This window comes from Micropterus dolomieu, linkage group LG20 (assembly GCF_021292245.1).
Source record: "Micropterus dolomieu isolate WLL.071019.BEF.003 ecotype Adirondacks linkage group LG20, ASM2129224v1, whole genome shotgun sequence".
Lineage (NCBI taxonomy): Eukaryota > Metazoa > Chordata > Actinopteri > Centrarchiformes > Centrarchidae > Micropterus > Micropterus dolomieu.
Genome location: NC_060169.1, coordinates 2,287,683 through 2,302,875, shown reverse-complemented (window position 1 = coordinate 2,302,875; position 15,193 = coordinate 2,287,683). Strand labels below are relative to the sequence as shown.

Here is a 15,193-nt window from a genome sequence, read left to right as displayed (position 1 = left end):
GGGGAAGCAGATACAAGGAAAACAAAATGGGTCCTAAGACCGACCCCTGAGGCACACCATATTTAACTGGACAGAACGAGGAGACATAGTTGTTTACAGACACGCAAAACTTCCTATTTGACAGGTAGGATGAAAACCATTCTAGGGCAGTACCAGAGATCCCCACCCAGTGCCTCAGTCTGTCTAACATGATGTTGTGATCAATGATGTCAAAAGCAGCGCTAAGGTCCAGGAGTACCAGGACTGAGCACATGCCTTCATCAGCAGACATTAAAAGGTAATTGGTGACTTTAAGCAGGGCAGTCTCAGTGCTGTGGTACTTCCTGAAACCAGACTGAAACTTTTCAAATAATTTGTTATTTTCCAGTACAGTGAGCAGCTTTTTGGACACAATTCTTTCTAAATTCTTTGCAATTAAAGGCAGTTTTGAAATTGGTCTAAAATTATGTGGGAGGGAGGGATCTAAACCAGGTTTCTTTAAAAGTGGGTTCACACAAGCCGTTTTAAAATAATCAGGGACACAACCAGTAGATAGGGAGCTGTTGAAAACAGAGATCAAATGGGGCCCAACAGAATCTATTACTTTCAGTAAAAATTTTGTAGGTATTACATCAAGTGGGCTGGAGGACACTCTCATTTGTGATACTGTTTTTAAAAGCTCAGCCAAGTCGATGGGATAAAACTGGTTAAAACTCTCTTGATGCTGGTGAGGGACCTCTGAGTAAGAGGCCGCAGGGGTAATAGAGGCTCTGACACCACCTTATTGGTAAAATAAGATAAAAGCAATTCACAGTTATCATTACTTCCAGCTGAGGCACAAGGAGGGGTTGGGTTTACCAGCTGATCCACAGTCTTAAACAGAAACCTGGGATTGTGTTTATGTGTTGTAATGAGATCAGAAAACCCATGCAGACACAGGGAGAACATGCAAACTCCACACAGAAAGGCCGGGGCAACCGGGGCTTGAACCCATGACATTGTTGGTGGGAGGCAACAGCGCTAACCACTGCACTACCTTGCCGCCCAGCAATCACACCACGGGAGGTAAAACTGACAAACTGGCAAGGAGTGGCAGACATACCAGAGTATTTCACTGCATGGGCTGATTACTTGATGAGCCGCTGCAGGTGGTGACAAGCCAGAAGCCGGAGCCAGACGCGCCCAACACACACAGACAGGACATCACATACCAAACTGACAGAGACAGCAGGGAGCGGAAAACAGAGGAAACATTAGGAAGGGGGAGGTGGCAAAGCTTAATCATGACATCACGTGCCCATTGTAGACGCTTTCTGCAGTGGACAGGGGTCACCAAGGGCCTCCTGACTAGTCTGAGGCTACGCAGCCCCGTACACAACAAACTGCGATGCCCTGTGTGTTATGACTCCTTTCTATCAGAACCAGCATCAGCTTCTTCAGCAGTCTGACCTAGAGCAGCTCCTCTGTTGGATCGGATCACACGGGCCAGCCTTCGCTCCCTACAGGCATCAGTGAGGCTTGGCCGTCCATGACCCTGTCACAACTTGGACCACTTTTTCTGCTTCTAACGTAAACTGTGAGGACACGATGTTCACCTGGTGCCTGATAGATCCCACCCACTGACAGGTGCCATGGTGACCAGGTAATCAGAGTCATTCACCTGTCAGTGGTCATAATGTTATGGCTGAAAACATTATTCTTCATATATTTACGTCATGTTCAGCTGGCCTGCTGTTAGTATATTTAATATCTACTTGACTGATTATTAGTACCAAATTTGTTATTTTGCTGAAAAATGTTTTTACATTTTGAAATGTTTGTACATGTTCACACTTTTTTCACATTTTATTATTTTCTTGAGCATGTTCCTCAGTGTTTCTAGCCTGAAGTTCATGTTGTTGTTTCTCTTCTAATTTTTTACCTTCGGCGGTTGGCGGACAGTTTATGCGATGGAAATCAATCGTAAGTATCTCAGACAGAATTTGCTGTGAACTTTTACAGCTCACTATCTATTGCCAGTGGTTGATGCAGACAGGTATTTTGTTTTACAAAGTGTTTCCTGTGACTGTTTCACAATAAAAGCTCACCCGAGTTGGTCCAGTTGAAATCTGAAGCAGCTCCACTTAACAAACTACATCTTTTCCTGTCTGAAGCTTATTTGAATCCAGAGCAGGTTACTTGTTCTTCACTTGAGTATTTCCACTTTTATTTTGATACTTTTACTCGCTACAAGGAACGGAGTACTTTAAAACAATCAATATAAAACTACTGCAGTCCGTTCATGTCTCTGTATGGACATTAATGAGTGTGTTGTTTGAATCTCAGCACCGTGTGGAGACAACATGTACGATGAAGACGGGAAGAAGCTTCCTCCCTGTATCCCTGGAGCCTGGCTCACTCCGGCCATCATGGCCTGTTACCTGCTGGTCGCCAACATCCTGCTGGTCAACCTGCTCATCGCCGTCTTCAAGTCAGTGTTGGTCACCTGATCCTGCTGCTGATGCTTTAATATACAGCACACAGACAGACCTCAGATCAGTTACTGTTTAAACACACTGCTGCAGAGGAGCTTTCAGAGGAAACGCATGCAGGAAAAGATTCCAAAATAAAAGTCATGGTAGTTTCAGTGTCAGGTTAAATCCTTGTAATTCTGCTTCTGTGGATTCTCATGCATTCGTTTGATATGAAATGGGTCAGAGGGAGTAAAATTAATTGTTAGTTCCAGCCCTAAAATGACCCAGTAACTCCAGACAAATGTAGTGGAAAAAGGTACAATATTTCCCTTATGACAAACACCTTGGACTATACTGAACTAGAGAACTGAGCTGGGCTTACACAAAAATCCTTCACCCACAAACTTTAGAGACATTTACAAACAGCTTCTTAAACCCAGTCCTGGAGGAATTCTGAGGAGAGACAGAAAATCAAACCTGCCTCCTCTTTCTCCTCTCAGCAACACCTTCTTCGAGGTGAAGTCCATCTCCAACCAGGTGTGGAAGTTCCAGCGGTATCAGCTGATCATGACCTTCCACGACCGTCCCATCCTGCCTCCCCCCCTCATCGTCTTCCCCCACATCTACATCGTCCTGAAGAGGCTGTGCTGCCGCTGCAGACGGAGGCCGGAGGGAGATCGCGACGACCGGGAGAGACGACTCCGTAAGCTTCACTCTGAAGTCCCTCTGACAGCAGGACAAAGATTCAGAAGTGCAGATGAAACGGCGTTCGTTTCCTCGGAGATAAAATAATGTTTGTGTCCTCAGAGCTGGTGCTGAGTGCAGATGAACTGAAGAGTCTGCATGAGTTTGAGGAGCAGTGTGTGGAGGAATACTTCAGAGAGAAAGACGACGAGAAACAGTCGTCCAACAACGAGAGAATCAGAGTCACATCTGAGAGGTCAGGAAGACAAATGTGCTGTTTTTATAAACTCATATTTGTCTTTATAGTACTTGCAAATACATTAATAGAATGATGTACACTCCTTGTATTGACATGTCAAGACTCTGCTTATTCTGAGACAGTGAAGACAGACATGACATATACGATATACCATTAAGCAGAACAAAGGAGATATTCAAACTTTAATTTTTTCCTTTTTGTGTTTTTTAAATGTCACTTCCCATTTTTAAATCATCCTTTCATGATTTCCAGTTGTTCATTTTGTCAAGGTATAAGGTTATAAGGTATATAAGGAATGAGAAAAAAAAACATAACATAATAAGTCTACTGTAAGTGGATATAATATTATACTATGGGTAAGTTAGAATACTGTTATCTGAAATTATAATGAATTAGGGCTGTCCCCGACTAAGGATTTACATAGTCGAATCAGAAAAGTGAAGTCCTTCCTATAGTCGACTGATAGTGGTATCATGTGCGTTTTTGTGCGCGGCGATTGCGAGTGGGGTGGGGGGGTTACACACGGTAGCTCCGCTTTAATCTTGAGAAGCTGCAGTGTCTTTTCATTCAACTTACACTGTAAATCCAGCTAAACTGAGGCACAACGGTCTTGTGCAGACTTTTACCTGCATTACTGCTGCCGACAAATGCATGCACGTCACGGTTCCCCACGGGTCTATTTCAAGTAGCCGGCTATTTAAAAGCGATAAAATATTCAATATGTGGTTCATCAACGCTGATAAATTATCCGAAAGTCCCGCAAGATGCGAACAACTCGGCACAACACCAGTGAAGCTGGGGCTCGGTCTCTTCAGCAAGTGTTCCTCTTCTGCCACTGTACACATACACGCTACGCTTACACATGCGCACTGATGACCCAGGGTTAGGGTTAAAATTTTGGATTTATTCACGCACTTCAAAATCATTTATTGAAAGTTTTATTCTTTTTACATATTTATTTACAGCATTAAACGTTGAAATGTATATTGTAATAGGCTATATATTAACTTATTGGGAGAAAACTGGTAGTTCTATGTAAAATCAGACACTGAGCACCCCCCATATAGCCAAAATGGCGTGATCCTTGTTTCGCTGCGAAGCTTCGACTGTGAAATTGACAGTTGAATCAGGCCATCGAAGCATCGAATCTTCGACTATTGGGGTCAGCCCTATAATGAATACACTAATATTAGCCCTAATCAAACCTTAACAAGACAGAAAACGGTTCTATTTGTAAATCAGTACAATCTCAATAAACTGTTGAAATACAAATAGGTTGACTATAAACAATCTGTAGGCAGACATTTACCAAATAAAGTAATTTCTAAATATGGTCACCCTAATTGCAATACTTACATACACACAAACAGAAAATGGAATCTGGTGAAGTGTCTGCAGGTAAAAGTGAAATGAAGTTGTACTCACTGCAGCAGAACAAACAAAAATATCTATATATATATATATATTTACTGTGGAACCAAATCAAACTGTTTCCCTGCTTTCTCCTCTGTGTTTCCTTCTATTCAGGGTGGAGAACATGTTCATGCGTCTGGAGGAGGTGAATGAGAGGGAGCACTCGATGAAGGCATCCCTGCAGACAGTGGACCTCCGTCTGGCTCAGCTGGAGGAGTTCTCCAGCCGAATGATGAACGCTCTGGAGAAGCTGGCGGGCGTCGACCGGGCCGAGCTCGTCCGCAGTCATTCCAGAGGATCGTCCATCTGCGAGCCAGGCGCTTTGCTGCGACAATGCAGCATCAACAGCGGAGACGGATACAGTCTGTACCGATACCAGCTGGAGCATGATGACAGGATCACTGTGTCCGGAGACATGGACGGAAATGACAGGAGGGTCCAACTGAGTCCAGAGAGACAAGAAAGGACCACGGAGCAAGGACCCACAACAGGTAGGACGAGACACACAAGGGATCAGGTGACTTTACATGACGAGATGAAATTATGTAACATTAGCAATTATATTAACAAAAGTTACTGCTCTAGTTTCTACTTTCCAAAATTCAGGTTTTAGTTATATATAGAATTGCATTCCATTAATTTCTCTGTTTTTAGAAAACGGATTATTGGGGTTTGAGTGTTCAGTCTTAGTCACATTACAACATGAGATACAGAACTCCTGATCACCCTAGACAAATTTTGTTCAGAACAATATCAGCTCACAAAGTCCTTCCGACTACAGTAACGCCCTTCCGACTACTGTAACGCCCTTCTGATTACTGTAACTACAGTAACGCCCTTATGACCACTGTCACTACTGTAACGCCCTTCTGACCACTGTCACTACTATAACGCCCTTCTGACTACTGTAATACCCCTCTGACTACTGTAACTAGTGCAACGCCCTTCTGACTACTGTAACTACTGTAACGCCCTTCTGACCACTGTCACTACTGTAACGCCCTTCTGACTACTGTAACTAGTGCAACGCCTTTCTGACTACTGTAACTACTGTAACGCCCTTCTGACCACTGTCACTACTGTAACGCCCTTCTGACCACTGTCACTACTGTAACGCCCTTCTGACTACTGTAACGCCCTTCTGATTACTGTAACTACAGTAACGCCCTTATGACCACTGTCACTACTGTAACGCCCTTCTGACTACTGTAATGCCCTTCTGACTACTGTAACTACTGTAACACCCTTCTGACCACTGTCACTACTATAACGCCCTTCTGACTACTGTAATGGCCCTCTGACTACTGTAACTAGTGCAACGCCCTTCTGACTACTGTAACTACTGTAACGCCCTTCTGACCACTGTCACTACTGTAACGCCCTTCTGACTACTGTAACTAGTGCAACGCCTTTCTGACTACTGTAACTACTGTAACGCCCTTCTGACCACTGTCACTACTGTAACGCCCTTCTGACCACTGTCACTACTGTAACGCCCTTCTGACTACTGTAACGCCCTTCTGATTACTGTAACTACAGTAACGCCCTTATGACCACTGTCACTACTGTAACGCCCTTCTGACTACTGTAATGCCCTTCTGACTACTGTAACTACTGTAACACCCTTCTGACCACTGTCACTACTATAACGCCCTTCTGACTACTGTAATGGCCCTCTGACTACTGTAACTAGTGCAACGCCCTTCTGACTACTGTAACTACTGTAACGCCCTTCTGACCACTGTCACTACTGTAACGCCCTTCTGACTACTGTAACGCCCTTCTGACCACTGTCACTACTGTAACGCCCTTCTGACTACTGTAATTACTGTAACGCCCTTCTGACCGCTGTAACTACTGTAATTACTGTAACGCCCTTCATACTACTGTAACGTCCCCTTCTGACCACTGTCACTACTGTAATGCCATTCTGACTACTGTAACGTCCTTCTGACCACTGTCACTACTGTAACGCCCTTCTGACTACTGTAATTACTGTAACGCTCTTCTGACCGCTGTAACTACTGTAATTACTGTAACGCCCTTCATACTACTGTAACGTCCCCTTCTGACCACTGTCACTACTGTAATGCCATTCTGACTACTGTAACGTCCTTCTGACCACTGTCACTACTGTAACGCCCTTCTGACTACTGTAATTACTGTAACGCTCTTCTGACCGCTGTAACTACTGTAATTACTGTAACGCCCTTCATACTACTGTAACGTCCCCTTCTGACCACTGTCACTACTGTAATGCCATTCTGACTACTGTAACGTCCTTCTGACCACTGTCACTACTGTAACGCCCTTCTGACTACTGTAATTACTGTAACGCTCTTCTGACCGCTGTAACTACTGTAATTACTGTAACGCCCTTCATACTACTGTAACGTCCCCTTCTGACCACTGTCACTACTGTAATGCCATTCTGACTACTGTAACGTCCTTCTGACCACTGTCACTACTGTAACGCCCTTCTGACTACTGTAATTACTGTAACGCTCTTCTGACCGCTGTAACTACTGTAATTACTGTAACGCCCTTCATACTACTGTAACGTCCCCTTCTGACCACTGTCACTACTGTAATGCCATTCTGACTACTGTAACGTCCTTCTGACCACTGTCACTACTGTAACGCCCTTCTGACTACTGTAATTACTGTAACGCTCTTCTGACCGCTGTAACTACTGTAATTACTGTAACGCCCTTCATACTACTGTAACGTCCCCTTCTGACCACTGTCACTACTGTAATGCCATTCTGACTACTGTAACGTCCTTCTGACCACTGTCACTACTGTAACGCCCTTCTGACTACTGTAACGTCCTTCAGACCACTGTAACTACTGTAACACCCTTCTAACTACTGTAACATCCTTCTGACCACTGTAATGTCCTTCAGACTACTGTAACATCCTTCTGACCACTGTAATGTCCTTCAGACTACTGTAACGTCCTTCAAACCACTGTAATGTCCTTCAGACCACTGTAATGTCCTTTAGACCACTGTAACTACTGTAACGCCCTTCAGACCACTGTAACATCCTTCTGACCACTGAAATGTCCTTCAGACCACTGTAATGTCCTTCAGACCACTGTAATGTCCTTCAGACCACTGTAACATCCTTCTGACCACTGAAATGTCCTTCAGACCACTGTAATGTCCTTCAGACTACTGTAACGTCCTTCTGACCACTGAAATGTCCTTCAGACCACTGTAATGTCCTTCAGACCACTGTAATGTCCTTCAAACCACTGTAATGTCCTTCAGACTACTGTAACGTCCTTCTGACCAATGTAATGTCCTTCAAACCACTGTAACGTCCTTCTGACTACTGTAACGTCCTTCTGACCACTGTAATGTCCTTCAAACCACTGTAACGTCCTTCTGACCACTGTAATGTCCTTCAGACCACTGTAATGTCCTTCTGACCACTGTAATGTCCTTCAAACCACTGTAATGTCCTTCTGACTACTGTAATGTCCTTCTGACCACTGTAATGTCCTTCTGACCACTGTAATGTCCTTCTGACCACTGTAATGTCCTTCAGACCACTGTAATGTCCTTCAGACCACTGTAACTACTGTAACGCCCTTCTGACTACTGTAACATCCTTCTGACCACTGAAATGTCCTTCAGACTACTGTAATGTCCTTCAAACCACTGTAACTACTGTAACACCCTTCTAACTACTGTAACATCCTTCTGACCACTGAAATGTCCTTCAGACCACTGTAATGTCCTTCAAACCACTGTAATGTCCTTCAGACTACTGTAACGTCCTTCAAACCACTGTAATGTCCTTCAGACCACTGTAACTACTGTAACACCCTTCTAACTACTGTAACATCCTTCTGACCACTGTAATGTCCTTCAGACTACTGTAACGTCCTTCTGACCACTGTAATGTCCTTCAGACCACTGTAATGTCCTTCAAACCACTGTAATGTCCTTCAGACTACTGTAACGTCCTTTAGACCACTGTAACTACTGTAACGCCCTTCTGACTACTGTAACATCCTTCTGACCACTGAAATGTCCTTCAGACCACTGTAATGTCCTTCTGACCACTGTAATGTCCTTCAAACCACTGTAATGTCCTTCTGACCACTGTAATGTCCTTCAAACCACTGTAATGTCCTTCAGACCACTGTAACTACTGTAACACCCTTCTAACTACTGTAACATCCTTCTGACCACTGTAATGTCCTTCAGACTACTGTAACGTCCTTCTGACCACTGTAATGTCCTTCAGACCACTGTAATGTCCTTCAAACCACTGTAATGTCCTTCAGACTACTGTAACGTCCTTTAGACCACTGTAACTACTGTAACGCCCTTCTGACTACTGTAACATCCTTCTGACCACTGAAATGTCCTTCAGACCACTGTAATGTCCTTCTGACCACTGTAATGTCCTTCAAACCACTGTAATGTCCTTCTGACCACTGTAATGTCCTTCAAACCACTGTAATGTCCTTCAGACCACTGTAACTACTGTAACACCCTTCTAACTACTGTAACATCCTTCTGACCACTGTAATGTCCTTCAGACTACTGTAACGTCCTTCTGACCACTGTAATGTCCTTCAGACCACTGTAATGTCCTTCAAACCACTGTAATGTCCTTCAGACTACTGTAACGTCCTTTAGACCACTGTAACTACTGTAACGCCCTTCTGACTACTGTAACATCCTTCTGACCACTGAAATGTCCTTCAGACCACTGTAATGTCCTTCAGACCACTGTAATGTCCTTCAGACTACTGTAACGTCCTTCTGACCACTGAAATGTCCTTCAGACCACTGTAATGTCCTTCAGACTACTGTAACGTCCTTCAGACCACTGTAATTACTGTAACGCCCTTCTGACTACTGTAATGTCCTTCAAACCACTGTAATGTCCTTCAAACCACTGTAATGTCCTTCTGACTACTGTAACGTCCTTCTGACCACTGAAATGTACTTCTGACTACTGTAATGTTTTCTGACCACTGTAATGTCCTTCAAACCACCGTAACATCCTTCTGACCACTGTAATGTCCTTCAAACCACTGTAATGTCCTTCTGACTACTGTAATGTCCTTCAGACTACTGTAACGTCCTTCAGACCACTGTAACTACTGTAACATCCTTCTGACCACTGTAATGTCCTTCAAACCACTGTAATGTCCTTCTGACTACTGTAATGTCCTTCAAACCACTGTAATGTCCTTCAGACTACTGTAACGTCCTTCTGACCACTGTAATGTCCTTCAAACCACCGTAACATCCTTCTGACCACTGTAATGTCCTTCAAACCACTGTAATGTCCTTCAGACTACTGTAACGTCCTTCAGACTACTGTAACGTCCTTCAGACCACTGTAATGTCCTTCAGACTACTGAAATGCCCTTCAAACCACCGTAACATCCTTCTGACCACTGTAATGTCCTTCAAACCACTGTAATGTCCTTCAGACTACTGTAACATCCTTCTGACCACTGTAATGTCCTTCAAACCACTGTAATGTCCTTCAGACTACTGTAACGTCCTTCAGACCACTGTAATGTCCTTCTGACCACTGAAATGTCCTTCTGACTACTGTAATGTCCTTCTGACCACTGTAATGTCCTTCAAACCACCGTAACATCCTTCTGACCACTGTAATGTCCTTCAAACCACTGTAATGTCCTTCAGACTACTGTAACATCCTTCTGACCACTGTAATGTCCTTCAAACCACTGTAATGTCCTTCAGACTACTGTAACGTCCTTCAGACCACTGTAATGTCCTTCAGACTACTGAAACGCCCTTCTGACTACTGTAATGCCCGGCATATGCAGGCTGTTAATCTTTCAGGACTGAAAACCGGTGATACTCAGACATATACATATACACATACATGACTGTCTAGGAATGAAGCTGAATGTTGAGGTAAATGATGAGGTTGTTTTGCTTCCTGTTAACAGGTGATGTAAAGGAGTTCGGGTCGACTCTGGATGTGAGAGGACTGAAGGGCAGGACTCAGTCTCAGTCAAACGTCGACATCCTGATCTCCCCCTGCGACCCCGACCGCAGACCCCCCAACACCTGTCCTGCTTCACCTCAGTCTGAGCAGACAGAAGCTAACATGGAGAAACCAGCAGAGAAAACCCGACTAGAGGCAGCAGCATCCTTCCCTCTGGAGAGGTCAAAGGTCACACAGTATTTATCCTCTCCAACACTCAGTGGATCTCTCTCCTCCACCAAGTCCATCAGCAGCATCGTCTACAGCCCTGCCCATCAGGACCAGGGAGATGCTACCAGTTTGAACCCCCCCTGGCTCACAGCAGGCCTCCAGATCTCCCAGCATGCCTCACTGGGGAGTCCACCCCTCCCCCAGAGTGGAGGCGACGAATCCAAACAGGAAGTGGAGGACAGAACGTCCCGGGTGTCCGAAGAGTTGCAGGGGGGTGAAATGGTGGGCAGTAAGCATGGTAACGGAGGGGAGGAGGGGCCGTCAGAGGAGCTTCTGCTCGGGGAGGACAGGATGTACCCAACGCTGCGGTCCAAGAGTATGAACACCAACCCGAGGAAGACCAGGACGAAGAGGAAGGAGAACGAGGAGATGCCTCGTTCGACCGGCAGCGTCAGAGACCTGGTGTCAGCATTCAGGGGCGGGGTGGTGGGGCCACGATCCAGCTCCAGGTCCAGAGACTCTGACTACTGATCACGAAGGACTGAGGGCTCCTGCAGGGTCTGGATAATAAGAACTGAAATGGAATTCATCGTGGAAGATTTCAGTTTCTTTGTCAGTAAAAGTGTCAGCACCAAAATGGAAAGTAAAAGTAGGGATTATTTTCATTATTGATAAAAGGGCTCATGTTTGCTTTTCTTGTTTTCTGTCATATAATGATAGAAACTTGTAACTTCTGGGGGTAGCACAGGCCAAAACCACCACAAAGAGACTCAACAGGACTTTAGTTTTAGGTCTTGCTCCTTTGTAGGAGGCCTGGGGGGCTTTTACCTGTCTGTTTCCATGACTGTAGGATATTAGTTAGTTAATATAAGCTTTTTATTGATTTTATTTTATAACAGAATATTTTAAGTTGTTTATTTGGCATGCATCTATTGCACTGAATAAACAATGTAAAGATCAATAATGTACAGTTAAAGATAAAATACATTATGTATAAAAAGCTTGATATGAATGTGTCACAGCTGAGATGTTCAGTCTGAGTATATTTTATGAAAAAACAAAGATTAAAGGGAATGAAATATACCTCTGAAAATAAAAACGGAACCATCACAGATCTTTTTGTGTGTCTGGAATCCGTGCATGGTTCCTTCTTTCATTATTTCGTTTCAAAACCAAAATGGAAAAAACAGACCTTTTTTGTTTTTCTGTTTTAAAACCAAAGCAAAAATATTGATTTTGATGAGACCAATATGTGTAGCTTTGTGTGTTACACTTGATAAACCTGCAGCAGATACACTTGGGGATGGCGGTGCCTGATTAAATGTAATAAAGACAAACTTAAACATCAACAAATGTGGGTTTTTAGTTACAAACAGGACACTATTATATAGGCTAGGCCTTGCTGCAGTACCGGAGGCTGCTCGCTTTGTAACTCACTAGCAACTGGAACAGGAAGCTTTCCTGAGAATCCTCCGGTTTTTAAGACTTCTTCAGTTTAAAATTAATTCAGCGATAGTTGTCAGTACATCCAATGGTACACAGCAAATGAATTGACATGAACTGTTATTAGTTAATTTGGCGAGCTGTATATTAACGAATCAAATACAGATGAAAAGGTTCGGGTAATTTTCGTTCAGCCTACACTGTTTCGATCTGACCTTTATTTTCACGCTGCGGAGAGCCTCCAGGAACACATGGATTAGGAGCATGGAACCACTGACCGTACAGTGTGCCGGTGTGACACCAAAATGTGTGACCTATCAGATTCTGTGACCAAAATGGCAAGTTAAGCGCCAGAGGCTTTGTTGACGATGTGAAGCAGTTGCAGTTTGGTTGGGTTTAGGCACCAAAAGTACTTGGTTGAGTTTAGGCACCAAAAGAACTTGGTTATGGTTAGGAAAACATTGTCATTTGGGAGTAGTCACAGAATCTGATGGCTCACACATTTTGGTGTTACACCGGTTCCACTGGCAACACAGCTCATAGGTCTACTGCCGGAGAGAGAGCGGGTGCTGGAGCATGCGAGAGAGAGGAGGTCGCGGGAGGGACCTGGTGCTCTGCGGACGGTCAGTGATCCCTCTGGCTGGATGAAGCCTTACGCATGATCCACGATGATAGGCTACAGAAAATGAATGGCAAAAATAGCATATTGTCCATATTTTAAAGACCCCCCAAAACATTACAAATCATGTTTTCAGTGGAGCTCATGTCTTATTAAGAGGAGTAAAGCTGGCCCCCCATAGGTCGCACCCTGGCTGTAGCCTCAAGGAAAAACTCTTGATAAACATATTCTGGTATTTTCTTAGATCGCTCAGGTAACCAGCTTCAGATCAGCCCAAAATAAAATGCTGCCTTGATGCTGAGGTAGACTACTTAAGCTAGAAATTGGAGAATTTTGAGTGCTTGAGGCTCCTCCAGCTTGACGCGATCTTGCAAAACAAGTAACCCATTTTCTAATATTTCTGTTTCTATAATAGGCCTGTAGTGCTCACTTCTACAGTCATATTCGCCATAGTTGATATGAGAGATGACTTGAAAAGAAATAGCCTTAGCCTATAGGCTATAAAATAAAATAAATAACTTAAATATGTAGCCTAATATTGACTTTTGGTTTCACACTGTAGCCTACAGGAACACCGTTCACCTGGTTCTGGCCCTCCATTCACCCCAACCACGTACTTACTCAGTCTTTTCTGTTAAATATCATATAGGCCTACCTGCCTTTACCGTCACATAATAACGCTGCAGGGCTTCCCCAACTGCGTTGACCTATGACGCTATAGGTGCGTTACAAACTGACGCCGATAGGCCTTAACCACGAGTCAGGGAGTGAGAACGGGTTGTAGGGATACAACACCGGTCAAACAGAGAACAAAACGCAGCTCCTTTGTTTTCAGTCATGCATTTAAAACAGAAAAACAAAGCAGATGTCTGTCTTTTGGTTTTCTGTTTTTCAATTTTTCTGTTTCCGTTTTGAAACAGAAAAACCAAAATACTACTTCGTTCTTTGGTTTTTCTGATTTGGTTTTGAAAATTAAATTAAAGTGAACTATCAAAAAATATCTGGCAACCCACAGCCCAACCTGTGATCATAGATCACCACTCCATGTTAACAAGTGTGCCTTATGCAGCCATACATATGAAACCAGGAACGTATATATATATATATATATATATACTTTGTGTAGGCCGTGGTGTAGAAGCACTTCACACTGGAAGAAGCTGATAGCTCCCCCAGGGAGAAATCTGGTTTGTTCATTGAAGCTACTTAGAAAAAGTAGTTCAAACTGCGATTAACAATGTGATTAAATTATAACAATCATACAAGAAAAGTCACATGCCACTCAGCTGAGTTTATTGCAAAGCTGAGTTTATTGCAAGTGTTCACAGGTCACACATTAAAAATCAAAAGCCCTGCGGTTTCTGGGAACGTGTCCCTCAAATACCTCTAGAAACTAGAGGCCAGGTGGGGTAGGATTACTCAGTTAGCCAGGTAACTTCTAAAATAGCATGCAACAACATCTCTGAACGTTTGTTTATACAGTGGGTACGGAAAGTATTCAGACCCCTTTAAATTTTTCACTCTTTGTTTCATTGCAGCCATTTCCCAAAAATCAAAAAAGTTCATTTTATTTCTCAGTAATGTACACTCAGCACCCCATCTTGACAGAAAAATATCACATGGTCATAAGTATTCAGACCCTTTGCTCAGTATTTAGTAGAAGCACCCTTTTGATCTAATACAGCCATGAGTCGTTTTGGGAAAGATGCAACAAGTTTTTGTCATCTGGATTTGGGTATCCTCTGCCATTCCTCCTTGCAGATCCTCTCCAGTTCTGTCAGGTTGGATGGTAAACGTTGGTGGACAGCCATTTTCAGGTCTCTCCAGAGATGCTCAATTGGGTTTAAGTCAGGGCTCTGGCTGGGCCATTCAAGAACAGCCACGGAGTTGTTGTGAAGCCACTCCTTCGTTATTTTAGCGGCGCGCTTAGGGTCATTGTCTTGTTGGAAGGTAAACCTTCGGCCCAGTCTGAGGTCCAGAGCACTCTGGAAAAGGTTTTCGTCCAGGATATCCCTGTACTTGGCCGCATTCATCTTTCCCTCGATTGCAACCGGTCGTCCTGTCCCTGCAGCTGAAAAACACCCCCACAGCATGATGCTGCCACCACCATGCTTCACTGTTGAGACTGTATTGGACAGGTGATGAGCAGTGCCTGGTTTTCTCCACACATACCGCTTA

General features: G+C 43.9%; 1 protein-coding gene across 1 annotated transcript in view; it reads left to right on the top strand.

Annotated features, from left to right (window-relative positions):
* LOC123959252 (transient receptor potential cation channel subfamily M member 1-like) overlaps positions 1-11,952 on the top strand; it is a 40,523-nt gene extending 28,571 nt beyond the window's left edge. Inside the window, exons 15-20 of the mRNA XM_046033201.1 lie at positions 1,921-1,941; positions 2,305-2,449; positions 2,933-3,135; positions 3,240-3,372; positions 4,903-5,279; positions 10,745-11,952. Coding sequence (XP_045889157.1) covers positions 1,921-1,941; positions 2,305-2,449; positions 2,933-3,135; positions 3,240-3,372; positions 4,903-5,279; positions 10,745-11,484 — 1,619 coding nt within the window. The 3' untranslated portion in view covers positions 11,485-11,952. The remainder of the gene's footprint in view (positions 1-1,920; positions 1,942-2,304; positions 2,450-2,932; positions 3,136-3,239; positions 3,373-4,902; positions 5,280-10,744) is intronic.
* Positions 11,953-15,193: the final 3,241 nt, after the last annotated feature.